At 39.9% G+C, this 18,005-nt stretch overlaps 1 protein-coding gene across 3 annotated transcripts in view; it reads left to right on the top strand.

Annotated features, from left to right (window-relative positions):
- The window catches only part of LOC125464145 (SEC14-like protein 2), a 69,434-nt gene that overhangs the window by 9,416 nt on the left and 42,013 nt on the right, over positions 1–18,005 (top strand). For all 3 annotated transcript variants that reach the window (XM_059655021.1, XM_059655023.1, XM_059655020.1), the window contains exons 2-4: positions 2,827–2,902; positions 11,638–11,681; positions 13,274–13,336. In XM_059655021.1, the coding sequence (XP_059511004.1) occupies positions 2,827–2,902; positions 11,638–11,681; positions 13,274–13,336 (183 nt within the window). The remainder of the gene's footprint in view (positions 1–2,826; positions 2,903–11,637; positions 11,682–13,273; positions 13,337–18,005) is intronic.

Genomic DNA, 18,005 nt, shown 5'->3' with positions numbered 1-18,005 from the left:
ATCTCAACAATGATTTAAGAATATCATCCCAACTTTTACGTTGAACTCTGCATTCCATAAGACTTCTTAATTATTTTCTGTGACTGTATTCTGATCTTTTGTGGCTCATGCATTAGAACGCCTAGGTCCCTCTGCACTTTAGAATTCTGCAACCATTCTCCGTTTAAACCATACTGCCCTTTATCCTGTTTGCCAAAACAAACTTTCCAACTTCATACTGCCTGATTTTTGCTGACTCCTCAACCTGTCCACATCTTTCTGCATCCTCTTTATGTTGTCATCACAACACGCTTAGCTGCCTATCTTTGTGTCATCTGCAAATTTAGCTCCCATATGTTCGCTCCCTTGATTCAAGTCATAGATATAAATTGTAAAAAACTGAGGCACAGTACAGGCCTTTATGGGACTGCACTCATCACATCCTGCTAATCAGTAAAAAGATTTCTGTTTTCTATCAGCCAGCTATCTATCCATACTAATGTGTTATCCGTGTACGTCATGAACTTCTGCTGTGCATAATAACCTTTTATGTGGCTCCTTGTGTGAAGATGGCAGCAAAATATTTATTAGATTCATCCACTATTTCCTTATTATCTATTATTAGCTCCTTACTACCAATATCCTGAGGATTACCATTCACCATGGATAGTGGCTTCCCCTTCTGGGGTTTGTCTTTGTGGAAGAAATATACTTATTGTGAGTTAACTGAAAGAATACCTTAAATACTGCCACTGCTTCTCTATTGATCTATCCTTAGCATAATATTCCCAGCTAATTTTCATACCACATAATTTTCTTTATTTAAGTTTAAATACTAGTCTTGGACTCCTCTTCTCCCTTTGAAGCTGAATGTGAAGTTAAATCATATCGCTGCTACTGAGTTGCGCCTTTACTCTTAAATTATTATTTAATCCTTTCACGTTACACAGTGGTCTAGTATAACCTCCTGTCTGTTTGGTTCCAGAATATTCAGCTCTGAGAAACTATCTTAAAAACATCCTTTGAACTTCTAGTTCAAGTGACGATTTCCCTTCTGAATTTTCCAGCCTATATGTAATTAAAATCACTCATAATTATTGTGTAACCTTATCATAAGCACCCAAGAGTTTTTTTTCATGCACTTAATCCGACATTGTGGTTATTTTTGGGAGCCTGTAGGCCACCTCTAGAATCAACTTGTTCCCCTCATATTCCTCAAGTGTAATGGCTTGACAATGTGATTTGCGGCATTTGGCTAAAAATACAGATATTAACTAAAAAAAAACTTGTCATGAGAATAAAGCTAATGAACTTTGAACATTGCTAACTCCCACTCTCAACAATTTTGCTGGTCTAATAAAATGGGTATAGACATTAGCTTTATAAACAAGCGTTTGTTTATACTTTATTTCATGTCATTTGTTTAGTAATATTGATACTGATCAAGGTGAGAGATGACAGTTTTGGGAGTGGAACATGCTTTGCTTTTTTTGACTGCATTGAAAATTTCCACATCAGGTATTGCATAGGTTAGATTCTGCATAGAATTCAAACCTCATAAGAGCACATACTGTGTAGCTGTGTGATACTTCCTTGTTACACATCCTCAATCCATATAGTTTTCCAGGATAATGTGTGACCAATTACGTGGACCACAGCCATTGTTCTGCAAACCATCTGCATTGAAAATCGGTTCAGAGATTGTAGGAACTGCAGATGCTAGAGAATCCGAAATAACAAGGTGTAGAGCTGGATGAACACAGCAGGCCAAGCAGCATCAGAGGAGCAGGAAGGCTGACGTTTCGGGCCTAGACCCTTCCGGGCCCACGCCCGAAACGTCGGCCTTCCTGCTCCTCTGATGCTGCTTGGCCTGCTGTGTTCATCCAGCTCTACACCTTGTTATCTTATATTGAAAATGGAGCTCAGTTAGGCAAAATTCAATTCAGTTAAAACTATTGACAACAATCAGAGAAAGCTAACTTTGATCAACTCAGAAATATTTGGTTTGGATCAAAACTCAGAAACTAGAATTGAAAGTGACAGTGTTCAACCAATAAGATAAACAGTTTCCATGTTTCACTCAGTGATGTTTTGTATTGCAATTAAAAACTCTTAGAAATTTACTTTAAACTCAAAGTTTTTAACATTACACCCAATGATCTATCAAGAAATGCTGCATGTAACTAATGCACTGGAACAAAGTCTTCAATGAGCTAAAGGTAAAGTTGGACACTTTAGAAACACACCCTTCAAATATAATGAACGTGCTTAGTGAAGATTTTTTTTGAGCTACAGTTTCTATTCGGAGTGACAGATTTAAACCAAAGGAAAATTAGTCTTCACATGAATTTGTTCCAATGTTCAATGATTGTTCCCTGCATCCAACTGGTCTGTGTTTATTCTAATTAGCTGAAGACTCCAACAGTGTTTTAGTCCAGAACATTCAGTGTTGGTTGATTGTAGTTTTCAAACTGCTGATACACATATTTGAATGTTAGCTATTTGGTAAATCTAGTATTATACACAAGTTAATTTGCAGTCCACACAATAAAGCGCTGATTTGCAGCACTTGTGGAATCTGCCAACAGGATTGGGTGTATTTATTACACAAAGCTCTTTATGACATATATATCAAGCATTTGATTATGGCTTCTGAGATCATAGCCAAATATTTTAAAATAAAGAAGGGTCAAATGCTGGCAAAGCAGTATAAGTGCTTTGTTCTGTGTTTTTAAAGTCTAGGTGTGTCAGATCATGTACTGCCTAGCAGAGTGGCATTTAGAAGCTGGTTGACTTTCAACGATGCATGTGAAATCAGAACACTTTCTTTTTCTTTCTGTTCTGCAGTTTCGAGGGAATATTCAAGATATCCTGTCTGGCCTTCCTGCTCAGGATGACCACTTTCTCCTACGATGGCTCCGAGGTACCTTCATATACAGCCCTGTAGAAATCGCTGGTTCTGTTAATTTCTTCCCAATTCCCATTTTTCCAGTTTCACCTTTTACCAGGTGCCTTTTGCCTTTTCAACTTTTCATCTTTTAGTTGTCAAACAAGTGTTCAAGAAGGTCAGATCATGCAGAAGTAAACCATGAGGATGTTGTCTCCGATGCTGGCAGATGGGTAATCTAATAAAATTTGAGTAATGCTCAGAACTAAGAATAATCTGTAGCCACACAGATTGAAAAAACAGACTTAAAGTGACGGTCATGTGCACAGTAAGCAGCAGAGGTCCTTGGTTCACAATCCCGAATTCTAGACATCTGAAAACATTGCTTTGTTATGTTGATGTTAAGAAATCTAAATGAGTCATCCCTTTTCTAGCCCAACCATTTTATTCCATTTCAGGCAAACTTGCTCAAATGTTTGTTCATTGTTAATGTTTCAGCAACTTTGGTGGTTTGACCTTAAACTTCATGAACTGTGCTTCTTCGACAATTAATCTGTTTCACTGTGAGGTTTTCATTAGCATTGTGGATTGTTCAGAAAATTCTTTTACAATTGTTTAAACCCTTGTGGTTGGACATCACTGAATCATTTGTGTGGGTTCACTTAGCTGTTTACAATACAGTGATAGGAGATTTGCTTATTCTGCATTTCTGTTATCATGCAGTGATTTTGCAAATTGCATCAATATCATCAACATTCAGATTTTTCCTCAACTATTGTGGCTTTAGCAATTAAATAGGACAATTTTCCTGCCAATTATTGAGCATTACAAAAGCTGAGTATAAACACATGATCCAAGTCATGTTTCCAGAATATAAGCCTGTAATTTGAAGAATATATAAAATTCCACTGCACCAGCAAAGACCCAAATGTAGTTTTGGAATTTTGATATGAGTTCATAGAATCCCTCCAGTGTGAAAACAGGCCCTTCAGCCCAACAAGTCACCTAGTACTAAGGTAACTGCTGGCTACAATCTATGCCCTGCCCCAGATTTTATTGACTGGGGTTTAGCACAGTGATGAATACAAGTTAAAATCATCTCGAGAACCAAAAGGCCTCATCAGACTCAGACCTTCCAGCAGTGAAAGTGGTGGCAACTGGAGACGAGGGAAAAGACTCTAACTTGTTTTAACTGTCCCATCTTCTCTGTTTCTATTGTGCAGGCAGAGTTAAAATTGAACGCCACATGTATTACATATCAAAATTGATTTTATATCCAATTGGGATACCCAATATTTTTCACTTTTTTAGGTTACTTTCAGAAATGATATTGCAATAACTTGTTCATTTATATACATATTTTGTCCATTTATATATATTTTGCCAAAGCAATAGCAATGAGCTTTCAGATGTAATTCTAGGTCCTATGCCTTTAATGTCCAACATAAATGGAAATTATTTCAAACTCACAATGAAAATGTAATGAACTAATGGGCTGACTGGTCTGCTTCCATACTATGGGGATTCTATGATTTGTGATCCCAGCACTTGCGCCCAAGTTGAAAGTCTCGTGTATGTTATGCACTTCCTGTACGCGTCACAATCAACTACCGTCACTTGCCTCTCTGAAAGAGATTGTGTGACTTAGATGGTTAAGACAGATTTTTAACAGTTAAAAATTAGAATGGAAATTCCTAGATTTTCCTAAACTTGATCTCTTCACTAGGAGTCAGCATCATTAATTGTTTGGAGAGTAGGGGATGTACAACCAGTGAGCTGGCATTGTCTGCTGGTTAGGGTGAGCACTGATGGAACTGATAGGCATTTCTAACTTGTTTTATACAATTTATATCTCACTTACTAATAGATAAAAGATCACTGATCATAAACTATCAAGAGCAAAATGCTTTTCCTGTGTTGTATCTTGTACTCTATCAGCAGTGTACTCCAACTTTTAGTTGAAGGATACGTCTGCATAAATTCAGTTATGTGACCAATGTTTTTGTGAATCCATCACAAGAATATGCACATTTATTTCTATTCATAGCGTTTGCAAATTAATAGAGCAATCTGAAAAGAAAATATTTAGAGGTCCAAAATCGTCAAGTCATTGACAATCTTTTTTGCTTAGCATTTGATTCAATATTACGTGTAATATTTTTAAACTAGATAGTGAGCATCAAACTTTGGATGTTGTGGCCAAGATATTATATTTTGGAGTTAATGTATGATGGTGAGCATATTTGCATTGTAACATACCATATTACAAAGTTTCTAAAGGGACTGGATAGTGGAATACTTCTTCGGTTGCTTCTCACTCTCTGGTAGGAATTTCAATAAAGTTATCTGACCCATTCCATAGTTGTTTTCTGGACACCCTTAAAACAGGGACTTTTGCTAGTGTATGCAGTGTTTGCTTGTGTAAGATGTCACACAAAATAACCAGGAGGCAGCATGATGGCTCAGTGGTTAGCACTGTAGCCTCACAGCACCAGGGACCCGGGTTCAATTCCAGCCTCAGGCGACTGTCTGTGTGGAGTTTGCACGTTCTCCCAGTGTCTGCGTGGGTTTCTTCCAGGTGCTCCAGTTTCCTCCCACAGTCCAAAAATGTGCAGGCTAGGTGGATCGGCCATAGCTAAATTGCCTGTAGTATTCAGGGGTGTGTGGGTTATAGGGGGATGGGTCTGGGTGGGCTATATCAAGGGGCAGTATGGACTTCTTGGGCTAAAGGGCCTGTTTCCACACAGTAAGGAATCTAATCTAAAAACCAAGCCCCCATATTGTTATCAAATAATATTATTTGGACTAGGTGTTGGATTTATTATCTTTAGCAAATAGTCATTTGATTGCCCAGAACTTGAGTATTGCTAAAGATATGACAGAACGTGACTTTTCAGCAATGTTCTTTAGTAAATCTGCTACAATTCCTTGGGCACTTACTTGAGAGCAAGAAATTGGAAAATCTGGTAGAAGCAGGTAAAATGGAGGGCAGCAGAGTTAGAAGGAGACAAAGCAGGAAATGCTCTGACAGCTGAAAAAAAAATGAATCAGGCATAAAGTTTTAGAACAGCACCAAGATGTTGGCTGCCAACAAAGTCTATGAAAGGTGGAGAGCCATTATTCTGATGATGTAGAACAAGGCACCAAAGAAGAAGCATAAACCTGTCCTTACTGTTGGAGTACACCCCTCCTCTTTGTGCCCTTGGGTTTTGTCCAGTGGCATGTGTGTGCTACTGTGTGAAGAGTCAAGATTTCTTACTTTTTAGTGCCTTCCTCAAATTTAAGCGGGAACTTTGCTACACCGTGCTTTTAATTGGATACCTACTTAGTTCTTACAGTGGACCCACATGTTTTGTTCGTCTCTTTTGTATTGTTAGTACAGACAAGTTTGCCACTCCTGCATATTTTTTATGATGTTGTTTACAAGGATGGGACAGTAGGACTGACAGGGTTTGCCACTTATGTCAGTACTCCTTGACATTGTTTGATGTTGCCTTATTTTTCTTAGCATGCCAGTATTGATGGGTGTTAACTACAATTCTCCAGAGCATTATGCAGATTAGCTTCATCCAGCAAAGTGTGGAAGGCGCTCCCCAGTTTCTGAATAAACGCATTAAGTGCCAGTGTGGAGCTGGAGGAACACAGCAGGTCAGGCAGCATCAGAGGAATTGATGTTTCGGACTGAGAAGGGTCTTGACCTGAAACATCAATTTTACTGCTCCTCTGATGCTGCCTGACCTGCTGTGTTCCTCCAGCTCCACACTGTGTTATCTCTGACTCTAGCATCGGCAGCTCTTGCTTTCTTTAAGTGTCAGTGCTGTCTCTGTCTCTTTCCATGAGCAATTCTCCAGCGCTCACGTTCTGTAACAGTGGGCAACATTTGCATGTGGATTTTCTTCACAATTTGCTTTTGCTGAGAAGATCAAGCCTTTGTGAAATTGTGTTGTTTCTGAAACAAGCAAGCTTGAATTTTCTGAATACAGCAATTCCAATTTTTCAACTTTCGTTTTCACCATCCTCACCACCTGGATTCATAATTATTAGTTTTTGAAGTGCCAGCATTACTGACCCAGTTATGGGCCGTCAGTCTAAATAAGCTACAAAATGCTTGTTGAGTGTCAGCTGCTCTAGTATTTTCAGATGAGATGAAAATAGACTTGTCTTTATATAGCATCTTTGGTAGCCACCTGACACCTCATTTTACAGCTGATGAATTGCATTTGAACTATTGTAATGTAGGAAACAAAACAGGCAAATTATGCACAGCAAGCTCCCACAAACAGAAATATGATAATGACCAGCTAATTTGTTTGTGGGATGTTTATTGAGGGGTAGATATTACAAAGGACACCAGGAACTCCCACGCTTTTCTTCAAAATGAGCCCACCTTGATCCACTGAAGAGGTCAAAATTTAAGACCTTACTTGAAAGGTGATATCTCTGACAGTGCAACATTCCATCATTATCACACTGGATGGTCAACTTTGTTTGCTGTGCGTACATCTTAGCATATAACTTGAATGGAGAGTGTTACCAACGAAGCCAAAGTGGACACTTAGTAACCCTTCTGTTGAGCATGATAGTAACAGTGGGGGCTGGAGGCTGGGTGACGAAACATTCTTGGATGTCGCCTGCCAAGTTATGCATTAAGACACTAGAAAGATTAGGATCAAACTAACTGGGGCTACATCTGATTCCATTAGGTTGAGAAAGCATTTAATAAAGCATATGCGATCTTGAGCTTTATAACTAGAATACAAAAACGAACAGTGAACCTGTATAAGTACCATTTTGACCTCCAAAGAAGTTTTGTTATTAACTCTGCTGCACTTTAAGAAGGGTGTGGAGGTCTTAGAGATGGTGAGAACTGCTAATGCTAGATTCTGAGATGACACGGTGTGGAACTGGAGGAACACAGCAGGCCAGGCAGCTTCAGAGGAGCAGGAAAACTGATGTTTCAGATAGTGGTGCTCCAGGGAAGTAGGACTGGGGTCATGTGAACAGAAAGCAAAGCTGGGACAGTTTTTTTCTGAGAACAGCGAAGTTTGGAAGTAGATTTAATTGGGGCCTTTATTAACATTGGAGGCCTGGACAAAGTAAACAAAATTGTGCCCAGTGGCAAAGCTTGAGTCCCGAAAAGTCAATTTTCCTACTCCTCTGATGCTTCCTAACTATGTTCACTCTGACTCCAGTATCTGCAGTTCTTGCGATCTCCCAGTTGATGTTTCAAGTCCAGTAACCTTTTGTTAGAGCTCTTACCGTGCACTGGCATGGACAGCATAGGCTGAATGGCCTTTTTCTGTATTGTCACCATTGCATAGTTCCATTCATCCTAGATTGCATTGACTGAGTTAAGGGAGAAAGGCACTGTGCCCTGAACAGTTATGGAACCATGAACTGCTGCAGTACTCAGCAATTCTAAGTAGCTGATATGAAAGAAACTTATTTCAATTTCACAGGCTATTGTAGACATTGTCACAACTACACATTAGTCTTAGGATACAACAAGAAAACCTGTTAAACGACATTCTATCCTCTATCAGGAGAACAACAAACACAAGGTACTGTAATACCTTGCAAACAGACGAGCACCATTATGAAATCTACCCTACACACTAAGCAAAATCCCACTTAGTTGGTTCCCAATATTTTTGTCACCTTCATGAATAACTCAGCAGGCGACATCCAAAAGTGTTGCCTGCTACCCTGTGTTGCCCCTGTGCCCACCTGCATGGTCCCCAGGTGTTAGCCATGATTCGCCTGGTAGCATTCTTGGATTAAATTGGATGGTTGAGTGTTCAAATCCTAATCCAGAACTGGAATATGGAAAGTCATAAATTGGTGTATTTGCTGATGATTGTACAATATCCAGCTTTTGCGATTCCACAGATACTGAATTAGCTAGTGTCCATCTGCAACAAGACTAGGACAACATTCAGGCTTGAGCTGATGAATGGCAAGTTACATCCACACCATGCAAGTACTCAGCACTGTCCATTTCCAGCAAGTAAGCGTCTAACTGTCTCTCCTTCAATGACATTAACATCATCAACCCACTATTAACATCCTTGCGGGCTACCAGTAACCAGAAGCTGAATTGCATCCATATAAGTACTGTAGCTAAAAGGGCAGTTAGGCTGGGAACTCTGCAGCAATAACTCACCTCCTGACACCTTAAAGCCTGTCCACTAGCTACACAAGGAATCTAATTGAATACTGTCCACTTGTCTGGATGTGTAAGATTTCAACAACATTCAAGAAGCTCAACATCTTCCAAGACCAAGCAGCTAGTTTGATTGGCACTCCATCCACCATCTTCAACATTCATTCCCTCCATCATGGATGCATCATGACATTTATGTGTAATGTAGCAACTTCAAGATACACTGCAGCAACTCGTCAAGGCTCCTTCAACAGCACCTTCTAAATCCATAATCGGTACTATCTCAAGGACAAAGGCAGCAGATGAATGGGAACATCAGCAAGCTCCCCTCCAAGCCACATACCATCCTGACTTAGAGCTACATCATCATTCCTTCACTGTCACTCGGTCAAAATCTTGGAATTCCCTTCTAAATAGCACTATGGGTGTACCTCCAGCTGAGGACTGTTGTGGTTTAAGAAGATAGCCATCATCACCTTCTCGAAGATAATTAGGGGTGAGCAATAAATGCTGCCATTGCCAACAAAGCCCACATCGGTGAAAGAATGAAAAAACCCAGGCTGATATGACAGTCCTGATATATGCCCGTCTTTTAAATGAAAGGGATGGAAAGTCAAATTGGTAATTAAAGTTCAGTTCATTCCTAACAGAGGTGGGTGATCTGCTCTGCTCGATTACTGCCCAGACTGTGAAGACAAAAAGATAATAGATAGGCTAACATGGTCCAAAAATTCAACCTATGTGTTTTATACAAAGGAAATTAGCTTAAAAGTTCACTTTTAATGTAAACACAAACACAAATACAGCCAAGGCCTAATTCGAAAGCTGTTGGGTGAATTGAAGCTTATCATAGTATCTCCCCTGACCTCCTCCGCCAGTCCCCAGCTGCTTATCTAAAAATCAAAGTCTACAGTACAACTTTCTGACACTTTGCAACACACTTGTCAAACATCTTTCGGATTAATTACCTTAGGGGAGATCCAGTTTTGAAATCATTCACCAGTTGTAGAGACAGAAGCCCAAGTTTACACTGGAACCATTCTATGCTTCTTCAATGCATATGCATCCTTTTTGAACAATTTGGGACATCTAAAAAGATGGATACGTTTACATGTGAAATATGTTACAGCTATAAGGAGAGATTGGACAAACGAGGTTTGTTTTCTCTGGCGAGTTGGAGGCTGAGGGAGACCTGGTAGAAGTTTATAAAATTATGAGTTGTATAGATAGGCTTTACAATCAGAATCTTTTCTCCCCCAGAGTTGAAATGTCTAAAACCAACGGGCACTCATTTAAGGTAAGAGGGGGAAAGTTCAAAGGAATCGTGGGGCATGTCTTTTTACGCAGAATGAGGTAGGTGCCTGTAATCACTGCCAGGTGTGGTGGCAGAGGCGGATAGAATACAGGAGTTAAGCTCATAAATAAGCAAGGAATGGAGCGATGTAGCCCATGGGCAGGTAGAAGGGATTGGTTTAATTTGGCATCATGTTTGGCACAACATCCTGGGTGGAAGGGCCTGTTCCCTTGCTGCATTGTTCTATATTCTATGTACTAAGCAAACACAGTCACCTGCATGAATATACAGTGCTGTTAGAGGGAAGGGTGCAAGACATAAATTAAAAATCTGCATAGAAGCACACTATACAATTGAGCAAATTTTTAGCGTGCAGGTCAGTTGAACGTAACGTTCTGCCACATCGACTGTTCTAAAATCTGTAAAATGTGTGAATGAAAGTTCAGTTTTTATCTTGAGTATTTCATGATGCAACTTTCGTCACTACAGTTGAAGGAGAATCCTGCTGTAAGTCTGAAGAAGGGAAATATGTATACGTAAATTAAATTAAACCAAATTAAATGTAAAAAGTATGCATAAATTAGGAGAATCAATAAGTGAACTTCCTGAGCAGGAAATTGAGTGTGAAAGATAGCAGTGTTAAGTGGTTTTGATTGAGGCTTTAGTGAAAGGGAGCATAAACTCTCCTCCCCTGCCTTGTTCTATCTTGGTATTATTATACTTTGTTTTACATGCTGCATGAAAGCTTTTGTAATGTTGCATGAAAAGTTTTAGGAAGTGAATCGATAAGCACATGTGTACATGAATATCCATGATTCCACACATGTTGCTAGACACTACAATCTGTGTACTGAACTAACAATACTTTGTTGCACAGTACATGATGGGAGTTGGAGAAAGAAACCCAATGACAATTCCAATCCCTCCAAATCTGATTGCCTTAAATTTCTGGTAACCATAAAACAGAGCAGGTTTCATCATTTATAATAAGAGATAACAAAGTGTATAGTTGGATGAACACAGCAGGCCAAGCAGCATCAGAGGAGCAGGAGAGCTGACACTTCGGGCCTAGACACTTCTTCAGAAACCGAAACGTCAGCTGCCCTGCTCCTCTGATGCTGCTTGGCCTGCTGTGTTCATCCAGCTCTACACCTTGTTATCTCAGATTCTCCAGTATCTGCAGTTCCTACTATCTCCATCATTTAAAATTGTTTTTTCCTCAATGTAGCTTCATCTTGTGCTTATCTCTGATTGTAAAATATATTCTATAACGGAGAATAAAGAAAAGGGACTGAAAACTCTCCTTCTTTGCAGCCAGAAGTTTCAACCTTCAGAAAGCAGAGTCAATGATTCGCAAGGTAGGAAAAACTGCAATTAAAAATTGCACTGAATGTAAGTAATCATTTCATCTTCAGTAAAAACTAGCAGGCAAGCCTCCCTCTTTCTCAAACAAAATTCCCCACACCTAGTTCCTGGATGAGACAGAGTGGAATGGCAAGTGTTGTTCGATGCTTCTGACCTTGGTTGGGAATTCTTTGGATGCTTTAATTTTCCATCCCTGTCTTTCATTGAAACTTTTATGAATGACATGGCCAAAATCATTAACTTTGACCAGAAGCTTAATTGCAACTGCCGTATAAATGTTACAGCTGCTAGAACAAGTCAGAAGTTGGGAATTCTGTGATACTTTTCTCCAAACCTGTCCACCATCTACTCACCACAGGATCAGACAGATATGTGACAGAATGCCTGTAATGATTGGAACAATATCAGCAGGTGAGTCTCATAGAATACAAGGTTCCCTGATTGGACCAATTTAACAGCCCCAATCAGAGAGTCCTGACTGACAGATAAAAGTAGGAGTGTCCAAGGTTTTGCTCATTTTCAGAGCTGGCTCTGAGCTAGCTGGTGACTTGGTGATGAGATAGTAGGCTTCATGGAGTTACTTCAATGCCCACTACTTGCTTCAATGAGTGCATCTTAAGAAACTCAATACAGGACCAAGCATTTGTTTGGCATGCCAATCACCACCTCAAAACTCCGTCCTATGGAACACCATCACCTGCAAGTTCCCCTGTAGATCACACACTATCCTGATGTTGACCCATTTCAGCATCAATGCACAAAGAGCTGGAACTCCCCGACAGCACTGTGGATGGACCTACTTCACGTAGACTGGACTGGTTCAAGAGAGTAGCTCACCACCGCTTTCTCAAAGAAATTAAGGATGAGCAATAAATGCTGCCTTTAAGCAACAATGAGCAAATGAAATAAAAAGAGACTCGGCCTTTTCAGAACATATTTTACTTGGTCTGCCACAATCTACTGAATACTTTGTCTTAAAGTCCTGTGGTGGACTGTTATTTAATGTGGGAAATTTATAGGTGACTCAGAAACTGCTTTCCCATGCCTGCCCAAAGCCCCCAGATGAGTCTTGTCAGGTTCACTAGTGGACTGTTGGAGGTGGAAGTTCTGGCACTTGGTGTCTAGTTGAGGGGCCTGTCATTGTGAAAGAGAGGCAGCTGGAGGATGCCCTGCTGTCCTTTCCTCTGACCACCCTGCCATTCCTCTCCTGGTCCCTGTCCTGCCCCCACTCAGGTGTGTCCAGGGGACGCACAATGAACATTAATGAAGACCCAGGAATATTACTCGTTTCCAGTCACTGTGCTCAGAATGGTTTGCTGCTGCATCTCAGATTGGGATGCAGATCTTGGATTTCCAGCTTTAGTGTCTTAAATTCCAAAGAAGAGGTGAGGCTGGGACTTAATTTGGTTGGACCTCCTCCACAGAAACATTTTCAGGATTCCCACCCGTTCTTCAGTCGATGGACATGAATCCCATTGTCAACATTAAATCCAGCCCACGATGTCAATGAAATAAATATGTTCAATGATTTGATATTATGCTACATTGAAGGAGAAGGTCACATCTCTTCCACATTAATTTTTAGCATGTCGAGTTCAGGAAACAGATGAAAGTTGACACTCTCACAAGTGCCTGGGAACCCCCTGAGGTAAGACACTAACTTTATATAGCTTCGGAAATGAAACTTTGTCATTCGACTTTAAACTGATGAACCCTGAACTTTGTAATCAACATTTTAATTAGTACTGCATGTTACCAAATTTCCATTAGATGGAAACCTAACGTTTTGATGCAAAAGAGGAATCAGTTATGACCAAATATCTGAACTAATGCAAGTTACCTTTAATAGAATAAAATATAGTTATACTGTAATTAGATTGGACGCAGTTGATGTAGTGTGCAGTCCAATTATTTCAACTGTTGCAGAAAAATGCAGTCCGAGCTTTTTATTTTGCTAAAGCAGTCAGTTATGTCACTTTTGGAGTATAGGAGTTGGGATGTCATGTTGTGGCCTTTCAGGACACTGGTCACGCTACTTTTAGACTGCATTCAGTTCTGGTCTACTTGCTAAGGGAAAGATGTTGTTAAACTTAAAAGGGTGCAGAAAAGATTCATAAGGATGTTGTCTGGGCTGGAAGTTTTGAGCTAGAGCGAGAGGCTTAGTAATCTGGGACTATTTTCCCTGGATCTTCAGAGGCTACATAGGCTGACGCTATTTTCCCTGAAGTGTCAGAGGCTGAGGGGTGATCTCATAGAGGTTTATAAAATAATGAGGGGAATGGATAGGGTGAGTAGCCAAGGTCTTTTTCCCCAGGGGAGTCCAAAACTAGAGGGCATAGGTTTAAGGTGAGAGGAGAAAGATGTAAAAGGAACCCAAGGAGCAACTTTTTCCACACAGAGGGTGGTGTGAATTATGGAATGGCTTGTCAGAGGAAGTGGTGGAGGCTACTACAATTACAACATTTAAAAAGCAGCTGATGGCTGTACGAATAGAAAGGGTTTACAGGGATATGGGCTGAACACTGGCAAATGGAACTAGATATCTGGTCAGCACGGCCCAGTTGGAGCAAAGGATCTATTTCCAAGCTGTACATCTCTATGACTACGTAACTTTATAAACATGAACACATAACTGACGCTGAGAACATTTGAAACTCACCTGCCTTCCCTGCCAATCTCCCTCCATTCTTCAAGAATGCTACCCCCACAGGTGAAACAGGTCTCTCTTTCTTAATGGGTTTTTTTTGGAAGGGGGCTAGACTATTGTCGGAACAAGGGATCTCTACTTTGAAGGAGCCAAGTGCTACAGCAAAAGCAACAAGACACTTAGAAAATGGGAAGAATTATAATAATGAAGTGACATCATAAAGTCTGCTTTCTATAGAAGTCTATGAAAGGCTGCGTTCCTCTCTGAAATAAGCCAGCTAATCAGTGAAAAATGTTTGTGGGGTAACCTGATAATATAATTATGAATCACAGAATACTAGCAGCAGGGAGAAGGTCATTCACCTCATTGAATGTGCACCTACTGTTTAGAAGAGCAATCTATTTAGTCCTACTCCCTTCTCTTGCACATACTCTCCACTCTTAACTTGCACATGAATTTTTACATTCAGTTATTTATACATTCTCTTTTCAAGGCTATTATTGAATTTTTCTCTACCGTTCTACCAGGCAGTATGTCCCACATCCAAACCACTTACCGTGCAGAACAAATTTCCCTCACGCCACCCCTAGTTCCTTAGCTGTTCACCTTAAGTCTGTACCTTTGTGTTATCAAGATTTAGCCATTGGAAACTGTTTCTCTTTATTTACTCTATCTAAACTCTTGATGATTTTAAACACTGCCATCAGATTTCCTCTTAGCCCTTCTGATGTTAGGAAAACGCCACCTTCGCTGGTCTTTCCGATTAACTGTAATTCGTCATCCCAGGACCCATTCTGTTCTGTGACTTTTCTGAAGCTTTCTGTTGCTTCCTACAGCATGGCGCCCAAAGTTGAACATAATACTTCAGTTTGGCACCAGAGGTTTAGCATGACTTCCTGGTTTTTGTATTTGATGCAACTGTTCATAGAACCTAGTTTCCCACATTCATTATTAACTGCTTTGTTAACCTGTGTTGTCCTGAGATCTGTTTCTAGCATTGCCACTGTTACCTACATTTACAAGTTTCAAGTCATCGGCAGATTTCAAAATTGTGCCTTGTAATCCCAAGTTCAGCAGTGATATTTGATGAAGAAAACAGTCAAAAAGAAAGAAAATTAATAATACAAAGAGACTAAACAGAAAATGAATGTGAATTATAAGCTTAACGTCTAAAGGTACATAAATGTAACTATAAGAGGAGTTGAAACAAGACAATTCAACAACAATAAGCTCGTGCATGGCTATTAGAGATAGTGAAGACATTTTTAATTTAAAAGTGTAAAATGAGGCAGAGAAGGCACCTCAAAATCAAAACAGCCTCCCCTGTACCTGATCTACAAGTTACTGTTCCTTCATTGCTGGAGGATCTCCAATTGCTCTTTCAAGTTCAACAACCTGACCAACAGCCTTAGTTCAACAGTGAGCCTACCCTCTTGCAGCTAATTGAGCAGTCCAGGTAAAATGAAAGCTAAGTAACTGTTCCCTGACTTCTGACCTTTATTTGATTTGATTTTAATTTTATTGACACATGGACCAAAATATAGTGAAAAGTTATGTTTATCCTATCCATGCACATCATGATTTTATAAACCTGTATAAGATCACCCTTCAGCCTCTGATGCTCCAGGGAAAATAGCTCCAGCCTACTCAGCCTCTCCCTATAGCTCAAACCCTCCAACCCTGGCAATGTCCTCGTAAATCTTTTCTGAACCTTTTCAAGTTTCACAGCATCTTTCCAATAACAGAGAGGCCAGAATTGCACACAGTTTTTCAAAAATGGCCTAACCAATGTCCAGTACAGCCGCAACATGACCTCCCAACTCCTATACTCAATGCACTGACCAATAAAGGCAAACATACTAAACACCTTCTTCACTATCCTATCTACCTGCAAATCCACTTTCAAGGAACTATGAACCTGCACTCCGAGGTCTCTTTGTTCAGCAACATTCCCCAGGACCTTGCTGCTGAGTGTATAAATCCTGCCTTATTTTACCTTTCTAAGATGCAGCATCTCTCATTTATCTAAACTGAACTCCATCTGCCAATCCTCAGCCCAGTGGCCCATCTGATCAAGGTCCTGTTGTATTCTGAGGTAACCTTCTTCACTGTCTACTACACCTCCAACTTTAGTGCCATCTGCAAACTTACTAACCATACCATCCCAGTAAATAAATGAATTTGAAAATGTTTAATGTGAAGAATATTTTCAGCTGAACTGAGACCTAAGGACACGGGGACTCAGGTAGCAATTGGCAAAATTTAAGTTCAGAACTGATGCCAAGAAACATTCTTCCATACAAGAGTAACTAATAGTCTTCAAGGAGGATGGAATTGTAACAGCTGCGGCATCATTGAAGATGCAGTCTGATCCAGGGCAGGATTTAGGTTACTTTGGAAAGATTGTATATATTGTTGTAATGCTGTTTCAGTTTATTTAGATTTAATGCATGTTACGGGTGGGACTAACTATTTCTCTAACCCCTCACCTGTCAGTTCTCTGCAACAAAATGTATTTTAAAGGGATTGTTTTAAACCTTTTGCGTTTTGTGATTTTGGGTAGTAAGACCACACAGCAGGCATTCAGGTTATTTAAACTCAGAAGAAAAGATACATGTTTATAAGCATGTGCACACAAATAAAGTTGGATTGTCAAAACAAAGCATACAGCTAGATTATCAACAATAACAAGAAACAAATCATGTGGTTATATAATACTTTAGGGTACATATGTTGCAAACCTGGCTGGATCCTGTCTTGTAGATTTTTTGCTGAGGACCAGAAGTTTGGAGTCTCTGGATTTCTAGACAAGGTTATGGCTGAGTTTCTGTAGTGGTGTAAATGAACTAGTCCCTGTTGTGGAGCCTGGTTTGACACTGTTAAACAGGGTTTACTGGTGGCCGTTCACACCTGCTTGTGAAATCTGGTTTCTCGACACCTCTAAATAAAAACCGAAAGAACTGCAGACACTCTAAATCTCGAACAAAAACAGAAGTTGGAAAAGCTCGGCAGGTCTTAGTTTCTGAGGATGGGTCACCGAACGCAAAGCGTTAACTCTGAATTTTTCTTCACAGATGCTGTCAGACCTGCTGAGCTTTTCTAGCAACTTCTCTTTTTGTTCTCTATACCTCTCTTATTTAAGGGCTGAGCTCGCAAGCTATTCTATGGCCAATGGGCCTCTAAATTCTACAAGTGGTTTTGCCTCCAGTACGGCTGAATATTCAAGTAGGAGATCACCCTACCCATTGTAATTTACATCAAGAACTTTCCAGAGATATGAGGCACTTCGTTGTTGTCTTTCCAGAAGTGTCAAGGCTAGCCTAACTCTATGCTGTCATCTTAGCAACTTTATCAACTTTTAAAAGTCAGTTTTATCAACTTTTTAAAGCCAGTTTTGAAAAGTCTACATCAACTGAAGTCAGTGTTGAAAGTTAGGAATATGATACTCTTATTGGTCATGACAGTAATTTTCAGCAAAATTTGAACAAATTCCATTAATTGTTCAGAACAACTGCTCCATTTTGAATACCAGAGAGAAGCCCAAATAGATGAATATTTATTCCTCTTTTCTTTAAAATAAAAGAAGAAATAAAAAAGATACTAATCCAGCCAGGACAATTACACTCCCTACCTATAAACACTGATGTCCACTTTTGGATGCCCCCTTCTC

Source organism: Stegostoma tigrinum, chromosome 26 (genome assembly GCF_030684315.1).
Source record: "Stegostoma tigrinum isolate sSteTig4 chromosome 26, sSteTig4.hap1, whole genome shotgun sequence".
NCBI lineage: Eukaryota > Metazoa > Chordata > Chondrichthyes > Orectolobiformes > Stegostomatidae > Stegostoma > Stegostoma tigrinum.
The sequence above is the reverse complement of the archived record's forward strand: the minus strand, read 5'-3'. Positions and strand labels throughout refer to the sequence as shown.